Source organism: Rana temporaria, chromosome 2, assembly GCF_905171775.1.
Source record: "Rana temporaria chromosome 2, aRanTem1.1, whole genome shotgun sequence".
Classification (NCBI taxonomy): Eukaryota; Metazoa; Chordata; class Amphibia; order Anura; family Ranidae; genus Rana; species Rana temporaria.
In genome coordinates, this window is record NC_053490.1 from 439,223,425 (window position 1) to 439,242,857 (window position 19,433).

Sequence of the window (19,433 nt, forward strand, 5' to 3'; positions counted from 1 at the left end):
TAAGCACCTAGGTGCAGGAAGTGGGAAGATTAACTATTCTGCCTAGCAACAACACTTTGAAGGCATCTAAAAAAATTGTTTTTTTTCGTAAAGGACTAATGACATTTTTTTAAAACTACTGATGTAATGTTATATTTATGGGTGGAACTCCACTTTAAGGATATCCTTGTACACAGCGCTACCAGTTATCTGTTGTATTAAACCTGTTTTTTAAACCACTAATTATCAGTTAGGAATTGACTTTACCCTGCCTTGTTTCAAACGAAACGTCAGCTGCACCGATGTAGACCTCAAACCATATTATTCTGGTTGTTACAAACAACATTTGAATTGGTCGTATTGTATTGCCAGCAAACAATGGGCCAACAAAATCCTTTGAGTTTGTTTGCTACTTCTACTCTGCTGTACAGTTTACACTTTTTGTTTTTTGCTCTAGTAGTTTTCTGCTACTATAGGGAAGGTCACATTTTAAAATATTCCTATACACAATTTTAAAACTAACTATGGTTACAAATTAACCTGATGATCATAATCAGAGAAGAAGTAAGCCATTATGCTGTGTGCACATGGGTTTGGAATTTTCTGCCATCATAGTTTATGTTGTTTTATGTGCTACTTGGAAACATTTGTCTTTCTGACCAGCGATTCTAAGAATGAGGCTTAGCCTCCCATATACATATACCTCTTGGTGATTCAAGTTACTCACTTGTCTTTTAAGCATGCTTAGCTTGTAATGTGTTCCCTATTTCTTTAATTCTTTAAACATAACATAAATTGATCAGCATTCTTTGTAAGTGTTCCTGTAAACAAGAACCCTGACCACACTCTAAACCGGTCCATCCAGCGATGTCCACAGTGCTGTAGTATGCATTTCTGTTCCTATTAATGTGAACAGTCTCCATGATAACTAATTGAATGAAAATAGCGGCAGTCACAGTGCAGCTTACGCCTAATATGGTGACCACACTAAATCAGGGCTCATGCACACAGTCATATATGGCCAGATAGCTTAAAGTGGATGTAAACCCGAAATGTTTTTTTTTTAATTAAGGCTTGCACCTTGTACAGTATAGGATTTCATGTCATCTCTGCCCAGTCTTGCCACAAAGAGTTAATCCAGCTTCAAACAGTACTTTTAATCTTTTTTCAGTGAGATAAAAACTGACAGACAGATAAATAGGAGCCTGTTTCTCCCCATTGCTATGAGTGACGGGTGATTTATAGATCTCATGCATGAGCCTGAGAGAGGCATTCTATGTACTTTAGATCTCCTTCTCCAGTTCTCCCAGGGTTGGCTGCTCCACATCTTGGCATGATTGGGCATGCTGAAGTCATGTGATGACTTTTCTGGGTTTTGACTGGATGTTAGTGATCATAGCAGGAGTTCAGTGTAAGAAATACATAGAAGAAAATGCATGTTGATAAGGTGAGTGTAGAGGTGGGTGGGGAGTCGGATATCATGACTCCACCCACAGAGCTCCGAACAACAGACCCACCGACAGAATCTGCAGTTTTTCGGGTCTCATAACAGACAGAGGGGAGACATTTGACAGGTAAGGATACATGCAGGAGGCATGTAAGGCTGCATTCACATCTAGACGGACGAAATCGCGGCGTTTTGTCGCCGCAAATCGCGGTAAAAATAGCGGCGTTTTGTACCGCGATTTGCGGCGACAAAACGCCGGTATTGTCCGCCTAGTTGTGCCCCAAGATGACCCCCTCTATGGAGATGATTGCCATCTCCTAGCCGAACGCTCGAAGACGCCTGAAAAAAAGGTCCGGGACCTTTTTTCACGCGGCAGGCGACAGGCGTTCGGCGTGGAGATGTGAACCATCTCCATAGAGGGACATCTGTTTTCAGCCCTCTGGCGGCAGCGGCGTAGCGCTACAGGCGTAAAAACGCCTAGGTGTGAATGGGGTCTATATCCTTATAGATAACCACTATGGCAGTAGTTTAGGAAGGATAAGAGTGGGTTTACATCCACTTTAAATTGGTTGTAAACCTCTGAAATGAAAAGGGAATAAAGAATATCCTTCTATAGTGTTTACTGGCCTGTCAATTCTGACAGGCTATACCAACACCAGACAATCTGGGAAATCTCCCTACTCTCCTCCTGCACACAGAAGGTGATTGACAGCCTCAGCTGTGCACGTTTCCCTATAAGACTGTATAGAGGAGAAGTGTTCTTTGCCTCTACTCAAGTCTCAGATTACACCCAGCTCCTGCTGTATGCTGTGCTGTGTGTGATTCCTGCCCCCTACCTTTTCGGAGCTGAAAAATGCTGTGTAAAATGTGTGCTTTAGGACGCTGTAGAGGAGAGAGAGTGATGCAGATAAACAGGTACAACTTATGCAGAAGAATTTGTTTCATCTCTTTGTATTGCCAGAGGCTAGTCCCTTCAGTGGGTATATGTAAGATAATTATTTTTAGGGTTATATGTAAGGGTTTACAACCAGTTAAAATTTTGGTGTATTTCCCAGCCAACCCACAGGTACTGCATAGAGCCATCTATAGAAGTCAATGGCTGTACGTGAATTTACAAGTATCTGCGTTAAAGAGGAAGTAAATCCACTTTAAACACCACCTGCAAGACAAAGGCATAATGAGCTAGTATGCATAGCATACTAGCTCATTATGTAATACTCGCCTCCAATCGAAGCCCCCACAGCCGTCCTCGTACACCGCTCGGGCAGCCAACATCTCTCCCTGGGGTAACTTCCGGGTATCGCAGCTCCAGCGCTGTGATTGGCCGGAGCCGCAATGACGTCACTCCCGCGCAAGCGTGCGGGAGCCTCCAGTCACGGCACAGGCTCCTTTAGGAACGGGCACTATTGCTGTTGCTAAAGTGCGCCTGCGCCGTTGAGATCGGCGCCCGTCATTTCTGTAAATATCTCCTAAACCGTGGAGGTTTAGGAGATATTTTGAGCACCTACAGGTAAGCCTTAATCTAGGCGTACCTGTGTAGGTTTACAACCACTTTAAACGTACTGGCCCGGATTCAGATAGATTTGTCTATCTGCGGGCGTAACGTATCTCAGATACGTTACGCCGCCGTAACTTTGGGCGCAAGTTCCGTATGCAGAAAGACCTTGCGCCCTTAGTTACAGCGGCGTAACGTATGTGTGGCGGCGTAAGCCCGCCTAATTCAAATGGGGATGTTGTGGGCGTGTTTTATTTAAATTTAAGATGACCCTGCGTATTTTACATTTTTTTGTGAACGGCGCGTATGCGCCGTTCGTGAAAGAATCCCAGTGCGCATGCTCGAAATTACGCTGCAAAGCCTCATTGGTTTTGACGTGAACGTAACTTACGCAGAGCCCTATTCACGAACGACTTACGCAAACGACGTACATTTTTCAAAACTCGGCGCGGGAACGACGTCCATACTTAAAGCGGTGGTTCACCCTTCATGACAACATTTTACAATAAAATGAGGCATAGTAGCGCGAGCTACAGTATGCCTGTCTTTATTTTTTTAGCCCCGTACTCACTGTGCAATCATAGAGACAAGATTCCGACTCCCCGCGGGGAATGGGCGTTCCTATGGAGAGGGAAGGTGATTGACGGCCGGCTCTGGCACGTCACGCTCCCCGAAGACAGCCGGAACAGGTCTCGGCTCTTCACGGCGCTATACGGCGCCTGCGCACAGACTATGCGCAGGCGCCGTGAAGCGCCAAGTCCTATTTCGGCTATTTCCGGAGAAGCGTGACGTGCCAGAGCCGGCCGTCAATCACCTTCCCTCTCCATAGGAACGCCCATTCCCCGCGGGGAGTCGGAATCTTGTCTCTACGATTGCACTGTGAGTACGGGGCTAAAAAAATAAAGACAGGCATACTGTAGCTCGCGCTACTATGCCTCATTTTATGCTAGAGGGAAAAATTATATATATTTTTTTATTAATAGGGTGAACCCCCGCTTTAACATTAGCTACGCCTCATATAGCAGGGCTAACTTTACGCTGGAAAAAGCCTAACGTAAACGACGTAAAAAAAATGCGCCGGCTGGACGTACGTTTCTGAATCGGCGTAAATACCTAATTAGCATATTCCTCGCGTAACTATACGGAAGCGCCACCTAGCGGCCAGCGTAAATATTCAGCCTAAGATACGACGGTGTAAGACACTTACGCCGGTCGGATCTTAGGGAAATCTATGCGTAACTGATTCTCTGAATCAGGCGCATAGATACGACGGCCCGCACTCAGAGATACGACGGCGTATCTGGAGATACGCCGTCGTATCTCGTATCTGAGTCCGGCCCACTGTATGTGCGTTCGGGCGTACAACTCCAGATGTAGATTTTTGCATCCAGAGTTGTAATGTTGAAAATGTTATACAAGTCCTTTTTTCTTCTGGTCTTTTAACAGTTAACTAATTTGAATTGCATTGATTTTGGCATGCGGGTGTCAGCCAACAAGTGGTTAATATCTCAGTAGAAAGAGATGTAATCACCAGTGTAGTCCTCGAAGGTATGTTTCGCCTTAATCTCAGTCATTTTCATGTATTGAGCAACGTGCCATCTTACATGTTGATAGATTTACATACTCTCTTTAATAGCTAAGTGCATTTTGTCATGTTTATTTTAAAAACCCCAGTATAGTTTTGGAAATCACAGAAAGTTACTGATCCTGCATGGCCTAAGAAGTGTGATAAATGTGGGACTGTAGTAGAGGACGATATAAAACCACTGTTTTACACATGGCCTAGAGGCAGTATTCCAAAGATAAGGGCTAAATACTTGATGTTGCTAATATGGGCATAGTGTAATCAGTTTACGGAATAACTCAGATTCCTAGGCTGGCGTAGTCCAGGAACTGTTGCTCAGACTGTACAGGGCTTCAATAATATGTATCTCTCCCGGCTGTTACTTCCAGGTATCACAGCTCCAGCACTGTGATTGGCCGGAGCCGTGATGACGTCACTCCCGCGCAAGCGCGCGGGAGCCTCCAGTCGCTGCACGGGCTCCTTTAGGAGCGGGCACGATCGCTGTTGCTAAAGTGCGCCTGCGCTGTTGTCTACGGCACGTGCACCGTAGACATCGGCGCCCCTCATTTCTGTAAATAAGGGCTAAATACTTGATGTTGCTAATATGGGCATAGTGTAATCAGTTTACGGAATAACTCAGATTCCTAGGCTGGCGTAGTCCAGGAACTGTTGCTCAGACTGTACAGGGCTTCAATAATATGTATCTCTCCCGGCTGTTACTTCCAGGTATCACAGCTCCAGCACTGTGATTGGCCGGAGCCGTGATGACATCACTCCCGCGCAAGGACGCGGGAGCCTCCAGTCGCTGCACAGGCTCCTTTAGGAGCGGGCACGATCGCTGTTGCTAAAGTGCGCCTGCGCTGTTGTCTACGGCACGTGCACCGTAGACTTCGGCGCCCCTCATTTCTGTAAATAAGGGCTAAATACTTGATGTTGCTAATATGGGCATAGCGTAATCAGTTTACGGAATAACTCAGATTCCAAGGCTGGCGTAGTCCAGGAACTGTTGTTTAGACTGTACAGGGCTTCAATAATAGTTATCTCTCCCGGGCTGTTACTTCCAGGTATCGCAGCTCCAGTGCTGTGATTGGCCGGAGCCGCGATTACGTCACTCCCGCGCAAGCGCCTCCAGTCATGGCACGGGCTCCTTTAGGAATAGGCACGATCGCTGTTGCTAAAGTGCGCCTGCACATTTCTGTAAATAAGGGCTAAATACTTGATGTTGCTAATATGGGCATAGTGGCCCGGATTCAGAAAGAAGTTACGCTGGCGTATCTATTGATACGCCGCGTAACTTCTAGGATGCGCCGGCGTATCTTTTTTCTGTATTCAGAAAACAAGATACGCCGGAATTTTGCTAAGATCCGACTGGCGTAAGCCTCTTACGCCGTCGTATCTTGGTTGCATATTTACGCTGGCCGGTAGGTGGCGCTTCCGTAGATTTACGCAAGGAATATGCAAATTAGGTAGATACGCCGATTCACAAACGTACGTACGCCCGGTGCATTTTTTTCTGTCGTTTACGTAAGGCTTTTTCCGGCGTAAAGTTACCCCTCATAAAGCAGGGGTAAGTCATGTTAGGTATGGACGTCGGAAACGTACGAACAGCGTCATATTTTACGTTGTTTGCGTAAGTCGTCCGTGAATGGGGCTGTACGTAAGTTACGTTCACGTCGAAAACATTGACTATTTGCGGCGTAATTGGGAGCATGCGCACTGGGATACGTTCAAGGACGGCGCATGCGCCGTTAGTCAAAAACGTCATTTGCGTGGGGTCAGCCTTCATTACCATACAACACGCCCACTGCATGGAAAATTTGTATTCCGCGGGCTTACGCCGGACCACATACGCTACGCCGCCTTAACTTAGGGCGCAGGTTCTTTCTGAATACAGAACCTGCCTCACTAAGTTACGGCGGCGTAGCGTATCTGAGATACGCTACGCCCGCACAAATTTACGCCGGGCTTTCTGAATCCGGCCCAGTGTAATTAGTTTACGGAATAACTTGGATTCCTAGGCTGGCGTAGTCCAGGCACTGTTGCTCAGACTGTGCAGGGCTTCAATAATATTTGCTTAATGTTTCGTAGCACAACAGCATGTCCTGTTCAATTTCGTACTTCAGCTTGTTCCTGAATTGATCCCTTTCTATCTGAACAGCATCATTTAGACCACACCTTAGATTGCATCACATTTAGCTTCTATGCCAATGCACTATGGTACCTCATCAAGTGTTGTCTGGCACCGATTTACTCTGCTTTTATATAGGTCAGCATCTGTGTATACTGATGCCTCTGATCCCACCATGCCTCTGTCTCTGATCCCACCATGCCTCTGATCCCACCATGCCTCTGATCCCACCATGCCTCTGATCCCACCATGCCTCTGATCCCACCATGCCTCTGTTTCTGATCCCACTATGCCTCTGATCCCACCATGCCTCTGTCTCTGATCCCACTATGCCTCTGATCCCACCATGCCCCTGTCTCTGATTCCACCATGCCTCTGATTCCACCATGCCTCTGATCCCACCATGCCTCTGATCCCACCATGCCTCTGTCTCTGATCCCACCATGCCTCTGATCCCACCATGCCTCTGTCTCTGATCCCACTATGCCTCTGATCCCACCATGCCTCTGTCTCTGATTCCACCATGCCTCTGATCCCACCATGCCTCTGTCTCTGATCCCACTATGCCTCTGATCCCACCATCCTTCTGGAAAATGTTGTTATTCTGACTGCTTGAATTCTTGTATGAAGAGTTTTTAACCATGCACACATAATCGAATCGTGAGACCAGTGGAGATGCCCACCCCTAATATATATACCTGATCAGGCACAGAGGTGCCGCCCTGTTAAAGCTGCTATAGGGTGGGCCTTAATTGGTTAAACGACAGTTTAAAAATATAGTTTTAGAAACAAAGCTGGAAACTGAGGTCTGAAGAGAGTTAATAAACGTCATAAGGATCCATCTGAAGGGTTCATCTAAGTTTCAGCTATGATATCCTGAGGTACAAATATTCTTTTGTTTTGGGAACTGTGCCAGGGTTCTTAAAGTGCTAAGGACACTGGCTAAGAGCCTGTTCCATTCCAGAGCTATAACGGTCACTTGTTTACTGATAAGTTCTACTCAGCGCAATGTTCTCACTGTCTACACGGTGTAGGCTTTGTGCAAAGTAGGCAAAGCCAGTGCCAACGACGTAATACAATGTCTGCGCCTTTACTGCATAGGCTGGGCCTCCATAGCCTATCTGACTGACCTTTCACCCACATCTGTTTCCTGTTACCTTATCCTTGTTTTTCTAAGGCCATTATTAGACTCCCTCATACAACTGAAGGGGGATGGGAGGAAAGATGAAGATACCGCATAAATCATCTCCATCTAGCTACATGTTTACCATTCCATAGGTAATAATTAACCCACCTGTCGTATGTGAGAATTACACTATATTTAGCACAAAATAAATTGTGCAGCATGTTTTTTTGGATTTAGTACAACTTTCTTGTCCTATTTCTTATCCCTATTTCACTTTTAAGTAGCATTTTGGTTGTTATCTCTATTGGAAAAAAAAAACTTGCTTTAAAGAAGAACACTTCTGGCAATGCATTAGTGTTTGAAATTTTTTAAGAATTAGGGCCCCTTCACACTTTTGTGTTGTCTTAATGCATGTTCGTTAAGGCCCGGTTCACACTGGTGCGACATACGTTCTGACTTTGGGAGCACGTGTCGCATGACGTGTACAAATCAGTGGTTTCCTTTGAAAGCCGTCTTAACTAGTCTGACACAAGTCGGTCCGACTTTAGAAAAGGTTCCTGCACTTCTTTGGTCCATTTTCAGCCCATTCAATACGTTCTGACTTTGGGAGCACGTGTCGCATGACGTGTACAAATCAGTGGTTTCCTTTGAAAGCCGTCTTAACTAGTCTGACACAAGTCGGTCCGACTTTAGAAAAGGTTCCTGCACTTCTTTGGTCCATTTTCAGCCCATTCAATATCATTGAAGTCGGACCAAAGTTCTAACCATCCAACTAGTGACATCCGACATGGTGATTACAGCAGCAGAAAGAGGAATATATGTCACACTGGGATTGTTTTGATTGGTCAAAGGACAAGTCTGAGTCGTATCCTGTTCATTCAAGTCGAATCGGAGTAGGACGGATGTTGCCAAAGTAGGATGACAGTCCTACAACGGTCGTGTCGTACTAGTGTGAACCCAGGTTTATGCACAGAAAAAAAAAGAGCCAGACCACTGTAGACTGACATGCTATGTGCTAGTTTACTATATCAGATTCCATTACCAAATAGTTACCGTATTTATCTTGCTATAACGCGCCCCGGCGTATAGCGCACACCCCCGAACTTGAAGGAAAATTCCTGGAAAAAAAAATACTTACAGTTTGGATGCCCCTCGTCGGTGTCTTGCCCGTCGTCCATCGCGTCCTGCCCGTCGTCCATCGGCGGCCTCGTCCGGTCCGGCGTCCGTCTGCGGCCATCGTGGTGTCCTCCCGCTCGATCCCCGCTTCCCGCGTTGTGTTTGAACCACTGCGCCGACATATACCGAGCACAGTACACTCGTGTATAGTCGGGCAGGCTCGGCTCCTCTCGCGTAAAGGACGTACAGGATGCACAGGACGTGACCGCGAGAGGAGCCGAGCCTGCCCGACTATACACGAGTGTACTGCGCTCGGTATATGTCGGCGCAGTGGTTCAAACAACGCGGGAAGCGGGTATCGATGTATATCGCGCACCCACGATTTTGCCCAAAAAAGTGCGCGGTATATGCCGATAAATACGGTGATATAATTATATAAAAGTAGAAATCTTATATTTTCTAAATATAATTTATGCAGTTTACATTGCATTGATTAATAACTTATTCTGTGTAACAAAACCAAAGAAGCATTCAGGACTGGAGAAAATGGCACTTCCATGGTTTGATTGTCTAGCATCTGCCGTATTAATTACTCTGTCCACTAACCATCTGTTTTCCATAGGGATCAATGATACTCATGCTCTGGTTTTCTTTAGACCTTAGCCACTAAGACCCCTTTCACATTGAGGAGTTTTTCAGGCGGTACAGCGCTAAAAATTGCGCTGCTATACCGCCTGAAAAACTCCAAAAAAATCTCCTGTCAGCAGCATCTTTGGAGCGGTGAGAGGAGCGGCGTGTATACCGCTCCTTCACCGCTCCTTCCCATTGAAAACAATGGGAAACCGCGGCAATACCGCCCACAATGCGTCTCTATAGAGGCGCATTGCGGGCGGTATTAACCCTTTATCGGCCGCTAGCGGAGGTTAATACCACACCACTAGCGGCCGATTCCCGTGGCAATCCTGCCAGTATAGCGCTGCTATTTTTAGCGGCGATATACCGCCACTGTGGCTACAGGTCCAATGTGAAAGGGGCCTAAAGGAGAGGAATTCCCCCACACCTGTCAATTACCCGCCCGAACATTGGGAGAAAAACTGCTGACATGGCACTGCTCTGCTTAGAACATTGCTGGCAGTGTCTGGCCCACTAATTTCAAAACTGCCCCCTGCAGTGAGAGCATGCAAAAAAAACGAACCTGTCAGAGCCACGCTCTCCTCTATGTGATGATCCAATGAAAACAGACCACTTGTCCGTTTTTCATCTTATCCGCCAGACGAAGGAAAATAGGACCTCCATCCATCTGGATTTGGGGGACCAGATCGGATAGCGGCGGATGTCATCAGACATGTCACAGCTGACATCCATCGCTCCACAGAGGTGAAGGGAGGGTTCGATCAGGTCCTCCTGAAAAACAGACAGGCAGACCTGATCGGACAGCATGTGTAAAAGGGGCCTAAAGCATATTAGATTTTAGTAGGAACATTTTAAACTAGGTAGGACATGGTTTAAAATGTTGTGGGTTTTTTCTTCTGCATCTCAATATTGAAAATATTATTTACTCCTATAGACTCAATAGGAAGTGAGAAGATTTCTTTCCAATTTGAGAATTTTTTTTTTCCTAGAAAATTTTCCTAGAAAATTCTGATGAGAAAAGGTATTTAGCAGTTTATATTTAGTAAAATAGTTGCATTTCCATGTTCTGTGTACTGTGGGAGACCAGATATATAGTGAATGCAGAGTCCTGGGTTTAGTAAAACTTTAACCACTTCCCGCCCGGCCTATAGCCAATTTACATCCGGGAAGTGGTTCTGAAATCCTGACAGGACGTTCCAGAACGTCCTGCAGGATTTAATGCCGCGCGCGCCCGTGGGGGCGCGCAGCGCGGCGATCGGTGATGCGGGTGTCAGTCTGCCTGCATCTCCGATCTCGGTAAAGAGCCTCCGGCGGAGACTCTTTATCACGTGATCAGCCGTGTCCAATGACAGGTGGACCCCGATGTAAACAGGAAGAGCCGTTGATGGCTCTTCCTCACTCGCGTCTGACAGACGCGAGTAGAGGAGAGCCGATCGGCGGCTCTCCTGACAGGGGGGGTTCGTGCATTATTGTCAATTGCATTGCCCTAATCAAAGTAAGAAATAAAGGATGTTCTGTGGGAATAGGTTGTGTACATCACTTTTTGCATTTGCCAAAGCATAATCAGAGATGAATGATTCTTTCTCATGGGTCATTTCTGCCACCGGCTGTTTTCTTAGTACCATGGCGCGTGTATGGATTTATTTATAGAAAGACATTGAGGACTCCGTTATGGTCTTGCTAGGAAATAACCTCTGGTGTCTAGCATTGTTATAAACAGAACTGATCCCAAGCATCTGGATACAGAAGTAACACTGAGTTCCATGAAGCAGCCAGAACTTTCTCTACATTCTGAAACAAAGTAAACAAATATGTACCTGGCAATACACTGCCATTTTCATGCCAATGCACTTGAGGAAATCGAAGCCACAAGCAGGATAAATATTTGTCTGGAATCTGTATGAAATGGATGTTTAGAACTTATTTGGTATTTTTACATTTGAATTTAAGCTAGAATCCCAGACATTTTTTTTTTGTATTGGTTAGCGTGGGGAGAATTTAGACAGGGAGTGTAGAGAAATCTCTCCACTGGGGGGGACAGAAACACTTTGGGATAGATTTATAAAGCGGTGAATGTGACATTCACTGTAATTGTATCTTTCTGATACATGAATTTTAAACTACAGTGATTGATTCATCTGCAGTTAAAGGCGAACTCCCAGAATGATTGCTGGCTGGCTGGATGGATGATGTATGGGTGGATGGATGGATGGATGGGTGGATGGGTAGATGGATGGATGGATGTATATCTGAGATCCTGGGTGTTTCTGTAAAGCACTGTAATAGCCTGATTAACACATAGTGAGAGCCATAATTTTGCCGTTCCTGTGTGTGTGTTCTCTGATTGGACGAGATAGAGATCATGACTTCATCACCCTCCTCTCCATCTCGTTCAATCAGAGAACGCGTATTTTTTGAAAAAAAACTACAATGATTTCTATGAATGGCGAAGTGCGCAACCCTTGTGGCTTTACATGTAGGAGAGGAGTGCCAAAATAGACCCAGACGGTCCGTGTTCATCTGACCCCCCGATAGGGGAGAGCGTAGATCTGACAGGGCGGTCCCAGCACAGTGTGCAGGGACCGCCCTGTCATCTGCCGGCTCAGCGGGGATCAACGGAGTGATCCCTGCTGAGCAAGCGGATGAGAAAGGTACGGATCCTCACGGGATCCATACATGTGAAAAAACATCCGACGTTTAGCAACCCCCCAGCCCCCCGTTTACTTACCTAAGCCCTCAAAAGTCCCATGTCGTGAACGTGCTGGCTTCTCAAGTAAGCATCAAGAGATGTGAAACATGTCAGCCACCTTTTTCCTTTTGTCCACTTCTTCTTTTTGACTGCATTGTTTTTGGTTGTTTTTTTAACTTCTTTTGCTAAATAAAGACATCGTTTCAAGGAGTGTGGCGGTCCAGGATCTTTCCTATCCAGTGCTGGCTTCTCGGGCGGGATTCTCAGCTCTTCTCGGCTCATTCATTGCATGATTGATAGCAGCGCAGCCATTGGCTCCCGCTGCTGTCAATCAAATCAATGACGCGCCGGGTGATACAATCGGCGGCTATGGCGCACCCGCAAGCTAATCCCCTTGGGAGACAGCTTCCCATAAGGGGGTTAGCTGATGCGCGGGACAGCCGCCGAGGGACCCCAGAAGACCAGGATCGGGGCCACTCTGTGTAAAACGAGCTGCACAGTGGAGGTAAGTATAACATGTTTGTTATTTAAAAAAAAACTTTTTTTTTATTTAAAAAAAAACTTTTTTTTAAATAACAAGATTGCCCACCCTTTAAGATTGCCCACCCCTGCTCAAATCCACACATTGTGTATCTTATTTGTTTAGAGTATGGTCACACTTTAACTATTTTTGTCAAAATCTAACTTTATAATACAGTTGCACATTTACATAGTATTAATCTGATGTTATTGTGTTTGATTGTAAATACTGTTGTATCAGTTTTAGCATAAATGTTTTACACAGACCTACCTCTTCCTTCTTTCCTATACAGAAAATGTGACATTTAACTCCACAAACAGCAGCGCTCATGGAAATGACACAGAAGAAGAACAAGAACAACTCATAGAGCTCAGGGGCTGGCTGGTGTGTAAAGAACAAGATGAAATGTTAAATCTGGCTTTTACGGTGGGATCTTTCTTGCTTAGTGCAATCTCGCTTCCATTGGGAATCATCATGGACAAGTATGGTCCACGCAAGCTGAGGCTAAGTGGAAGGTGAGTAATCTTTAATGTGCCTTCAGATAATAGGGATCTTGTTGCCCATAGCAGCTATATATACAGGGTGGGCCATTTATATTGATACACCTTAATAAAATGGGAATGGTTGGTGATATTAACTTCCTGTTTGTGGCACATTAGTATATGTGAGGGGGGAAACTTTTCAAGATGGGTGGTGACCATGGCAGCCATTTTGAAGTTGGCCATTTTGAATCCAACTTTTGTTTTTTCAATAGGAAGAGGGTCATGTGACACATCAAACTTATTGGGAATTTCACAAGAAAAACAATGGTGTGCTTGGTTTTAACGTAACTTTATTCTTTCATGAGTTATTTACAAGTTTCTGACCACTTATAAAATGTGTTCAATGTGCTCTCCAGTGACATGCGGCGAGTGCTACGCTGTGGGCTCTTGCTGAATGAAGCTAGGACAGCCACTGATGTTAGACCCCTTTCATAATAATAATAATAATAATGCTTACACTTATATAGCGCCAATTACACCGTTGCCGATGTGTCTAAGCGCTGATAATGGTTGTCATTATTACCCAACTCAATGGTACTCATTTTACCGACCTCGGAAGGATGAAAGGCTGAGTGGACCACGCCGGGATCGAACCTGCAACCCTTGGGACACAGGCAATCACAGACTGCTGCAAAGGAGCATTAGCCCCCTGCACTGGATACGCCTATAGCGGAGCCTTAAAATCGTGGTAAAACCGCTATAGGCGTATCCAGTGTGAAAGGGGTCTAATGAAGAAACATCAGTGGCTGTCCTAGCTTCATTCCGCAAGAGCCCACAACGTAGCACTCGCCGCATGTCACTGGAGAGCACATTGAACATATTTTATAAGTGGTCAGAAACTTGTAAATAACTCATGAAAGAATAAAGTTACATTAAAACCAAGCACACCATTGTTTTTATTGTGAAAATTCCCAATAAGTTTGATGTGTCACATGACCCTCTTCCTATTGAAAAAACAAATGTTGGATTCAAAATGGCCGACTTCAAAATGGCCGCCATGGTCACCACCCATCTTGAAAAGTTTCCCCCCTCACATATACTAATGTGCCACAAACAGGAGGTTAATATCACCAACCATTCCCATTTTATTAAGGTGTATCCATATAAATGGCCCACCCTGTACTTTGGTTACTAGGTGAAATACTGTGATTTTAAATCTGTAGTATTTAGGAAATAAAATCAAGTCAACCACAGTGGATTTCAGTTTCAGGCAACGTTTGAGCTGAGAAGCCATTTGACTTCGGCTATCTAATTCTAGCAATGACATCTCCTTACTACAGTTCATATATCCATTTCTACTCTTGTTGGTGCAATGAGTGTACTTCACACTCACCTATGTACATTCTTATCATTGCCTTTCCAAAAACACAGCACATTAAAACGTATCACAGCTAGTAAGTGGGGCTTTTATACTGGGATATCACCACCAGTGACTGCAAGATGTATAGGTAACAGGCGGTATAACTCTCCAGCATTTAATAAATACCACCAGTTGCATTTTTGTGAATACGAGTGACCATATTTGCCAGAAGAAAAAAAACGTGCTTTCTTTTTGTTTCAGTGCCAGTTTTGGTGTTTCTTGCCTGCTTATTGCATATGGATCAAGTAATCCCAACTGTAAGTAAGACTGTGAAGACAAAAACATGAATTGCATGGTTAAATTATAACTCCTTTAATGCATAAGTACTGATTTATTAAAAGGAAAAAGAGTAGGAAGTAATTGCTAAGAACCAAACCCATTGATTTAACTATCTCCCAAAACAGTATATTCAAAGCGTGCCGTGGATAAATGGTTGCTTGTGCTCTCAACTGAACCATCAAATGGTTGGTGTCATAACCGATCACGTGTGAAGCACCATGATAGCTGCCGATCAAACAGAGGCTAATGCCGCGTACACACAACCGTTTTTCGGGTTGTAAAAAATTACGTTTTTAATGGTCTAGAAAAAAACGACGTTTTTTTCAACCTGATCATTAAAACGACCTTGCCTACACGCGATCGTGAAAAAAAAATGCTCTAGCAAAGCGCGGTGACGTACAACACGTACGACGGCACTATAAAGAGGTAGTTTCATGCGGATGGCGCCACCCTTGGGACTGCTTTTGCTGATTTCGTGTTAGTAAAAGTTTGGTGAGAGACGATTCGCGCTTTTCAGTCTGTTACAGCGTGATAAATGTGCTATCTCCATTACAAACGCTAGTTTTACCAGAACGAGTGCTCCCGTCTCATAACTTGCTTCTGATCATGCACGTTTTTTTCACGTCGTTAAAGCCCACACACGACCATTTTTTACGACGTTAAAAACGTCGGGAAAAATTAGATCATGTTCGACATTTTTAATGCTCTGGAGCCCACACACGATCGTTTTCAATGACATTAAAAAAAAAAAGGGCATTTTTTATAACCCGAAAAACGGTCGTGTGTACGCAGCATTAGGCTGGATTCACACCTATGCATTTTTAATGCTTTTTGCATTTTGCAGATTTGCACTACAGAACGTGTTCCATAGGAAACCATGTTAAATGGACTGCAGTGCAAATCTGCAAAATGCAAACAGCATTAAAAATGCGTATGTGTGAATCCAGCCTAAGGTGGCATCTTCCTTGGCTGTAAGGCCTGGTGCATTTTGTTGTGCGTTTTCAGTTTTGCAGAAACCCACTACAGTCAATTGAACATGGTTTCCTATGGGTCACGTTCACATCTGTGCATTCTATGGAAAGGGCCAGGGACTTTTTTCTGGTTTTCGGTTCCATAGACTTCAATGGATCAAAAATGTGTTTTGAAAAACGCAAAATGCACCTGGAATATGCAAACTGCATAGGTTTGAACCAGACCTCAAGGATAGGAGGGTTTAAAGTGATTGTAAAGGATAAAACATAAAAAAAAAAACATGTCATACTTACCTCCACTGTGTAGAGTGGCCCCCTGATCCACCTTTTCTGGGGTCCCTCGGCGGCTCTTGCGGCTCCACCCCACATTAGATAACCTCCTGGGTGAAGCAAGGAAAAACAATTAAACCCGCCTCTACAAACACTTCCTCACCATCGTCCTTTTTTCAGGGTTTAATAAACTGCAAAGTAATTATTATTTATTCTGACACCTGTTTACAATTAGCAATACAAACAGCAGTCATATTGAATCATGATTATAGGACATGTCTGTTTGGAAGGATAGTCGGTAATGATCCATGCTTTTTTTTCCCCACTACAGCGCTGTCTGTGCTGATTTTCGTAGCCTTATGTCTGAATGGCTTTGGTGGAATGTGTATGACCTTTACATCTCTTACAGTAAGTATGAAGCTGCTGCTCCACCTGTCATTACATTTTGTGTTTTCGCTGTGAAAATGACTGATATCATTGAATACATTGGGATATCATCTATAACAAAGATTGCAATATTAAGGCCTTAATTATTTTCTTGCACTTATAAAATTTCCACTCAGTGACATGATAATGTGTAAATATATAATGCCAAAGTTTTTAAAGCAAAACTACACTGCATCTGAGCACCACAAACCATAAACCCAGATTTAATTCAATTTGTCTTGCATAAAACGGTACACAATTGTTGGTAAACAAACACAAAACTATGTGGTTTTTCAGCTCTTTAGCACCACCTTTTGGGCACCTTCTGCTAATGTTGTGTTTGGTGAGCATTGCTTCCAAGCATGCGTCTTTGTACTTTGTACTTTTGTCCAACTTGTGTACACACAATCGGAAAATCCGACAATTGTTTGCGGAAATTTTGAAAGCCTGCCATCCAACATTTGTCCGTGGAAAATCCGACAACAATTGTCCGATGGATCGTACAAACGATCAGATTTTCCACCAACAGCCTGTCATCACACAATTCCCGTCGGAAAATCCGATCGTGTGTACGAGGCTTAAGGGCAGATGATTCATGTAGCATTTACTTTCTGGAATCCATCTAACTTTAAGCCTCGTACACACGATCAGATTGTTGGCATTGGATTGTCTGACGGACTGTTGTCCTAAAATCTCACCGTTAGTACGCTTCTTTTGACCGTTAGTTCCGCTTTAACCTCCCTGGCGGTAATCCCGAGTCAGGATCGGGGTGGAAATCCAGTACCATTTGCAGTATCCCCGAGCCAGACTTGGGATCGCATCGCAGTATCCAGGTGGAGTTTACTTAGCTTGTCCCCTGGATCCTTCAATGTCTCCCCGCTGTGTGAGCAAGCTGTCTCCTCGCTCGTTTCACACAGTCCCCCGAGTGCCGCCGAGCTCTGTTCCCTGTGACGTTACGACGCACAGGGGCGAAGATCAGCACCAAATTCAAGAAAATAAAAACACAGTACACATACAGTATACTGTAATATTACAGAATACAGTACTGTATAAAATAATTACACATCCCCTTTGTCCCTAGTGGTCTGTCCAGTGTCCTACATGCACTTTTATATAATAAAAACTGTTCTTTCTGCCTGTAAACTGGAGATTGTCCATAGCAACCAAAAGTGTCCCTTTATGTCAAAAGATTGAGAGAGTTCCGCTTTAACCTCCCTGGTGGTAATCCTGAGTCTGGCTCGTGGTGGAAATCCAGTACCATTAGCAGTATCCCCGAGCCAGACTCGGGATCGCATCGCAGTATCCAGGCGGAGTTTACTTAGCTTGTCCCCTGGATCCTGCGATGTCTCCCCGCTGTGTGAGCAAGCTGTCTCCTCGCTCGATTCACACGGTGCCTCGAGTGCCGCAGAGCTCCGGTCCCTGTGACGTTACGACGCACGGGGGCGGAGATCAGCGCCAAATTCAAAAAAATAAAAACACACAATACATACAGTATACTGTAATCTTACAGATTACAGTACTGTGTAAAATAATTACACATCCCCTTTGTCCCTAGTGGTCTGCCCAGTGTCCTGCATGCACTTTTATATAATAAAGACTGTTCTTTCTGCCTGTAAACTGGAGATTGTCCATAGCAACCAAAAAGTGTCCCTGTATGTCAAAAGTGGTTTTAGAGCAGCTAGAAAACAGCGATAATAAATTAGAATCACTTGCAGAATTGAACGATAGCGATTTGTGGGGAAATTCGTCTTCAGACACTGAAAGTAATGACAGCGACAATTCTGCAACTGAGCAAATTTCATTGTTTTTGATTTGATTACATTATTGAATCATTTTTATTATTATTCTATTATTATTTGTTATAATTATTTATAGTTATTTATTATATTATAAATTATGATTTTGTGTTTCAAACTTTATCATACCCGAGATGTCTACTAGACTCTTGTTTGGTCAGATTTAAGTGAGTTATTTCTAAGAATAACAGGCCTACAATATAAAACGCCAAATTTCCATGCAAAATAATGGTACCGCTTTCAGCACCTAAAATCTGACAGAATCAGCAATTTTATGATGTCTACATTATGGGTTCTATCAGCTCGAAGGGCTTCATCACTGTGATCAGCTGCAGCAGCGATTATGGGCTGTACTGCGAGGAGTCTTGTTGCCTAGGGACACCAGTAGGTAACACAGACGGGCACACACACTCTGTCATAATGTGTCTTCTGTGTCATTGCCCTAATCTGAAAATGGGTGAGCTCAACTGTATGATCCCTGTTTGTTTTTCTGTATCCAGTCTTTTCTTTCTATAAGTAGCTGTTTGTTTATGTAATACTCATCATAATCCCTTTAGGGCACTGGTTCTCATTTGTTTGATTTCATGGTTCTTATAGTAATCTCCATGTTGTATCGCTATTCTGGTGAGTGATACTACCTAAACTGGCCATGCAGGGAACTTTTGTCATTAGGATAACATTCATACTCCAAATATCAAACAGTTTGATCCCCTACAGAATGAAGTGTACTGAAATTTCGCAGTAAACTGTACTTAGAACCCAAATAGCTTTCCAGTCTACATTGCCTGACTAATCGGAAATCTTTTCATGGAAAAAAAAAACAGCAAACGGTTAACGCTGGCTTATTTTAGATAAAATGATCTTAAAATAGTTCCAGTTCTGCTGTAGTCTGTTGCCTGGTTCCTGAAGAATATCTCTGCAAAGAAAGGAAGCCAGGGTCGTCCTTGGCTTAAGACAGATAAGTGTGAAGGGGGGTTTATCCTTCAACAGGGTTACTTCCCTGCATAATTGAAAGATAAATGCCCCCCCCCCCCCCCCCCAAAAAATAAAATAATTTATTTGCATAGCTGTCAAAATCATTTCACTCTGTTA

General features: G+C 44.1%; 1 protein-coding gene across 2 annotated transcripts in view; it reads left to right on the plus strand.

Annotated features, from left to right (window-relative positions):
- Nucleotides 1–19,433, plus strand: part of SLC43A2 (solute carrier family 43 member 2) — a 117,398-nt gene that overhangs the window by 53,002 nt on the left and 44,963 nt on the right. For both annotated transcript variants that reach the window (XM_040338387.1, XM_040338388.1), the window contains exons 3-5: nt 12,990–13,212; nt 14,801–14,856; nt 16,451–16,527. In XM_040338387.1, coding sequence (XP_040194321.1) covers nt 12,990–13,212; nt 14,801–14,856; nt 16,451–16,527 — 356 coding nt within the window. The remainder of the gene's footprint in view (nt 1–12,989; nt 13,213–14,800; nt 14,857–16,450; nt 16,528–19,433) is intronic.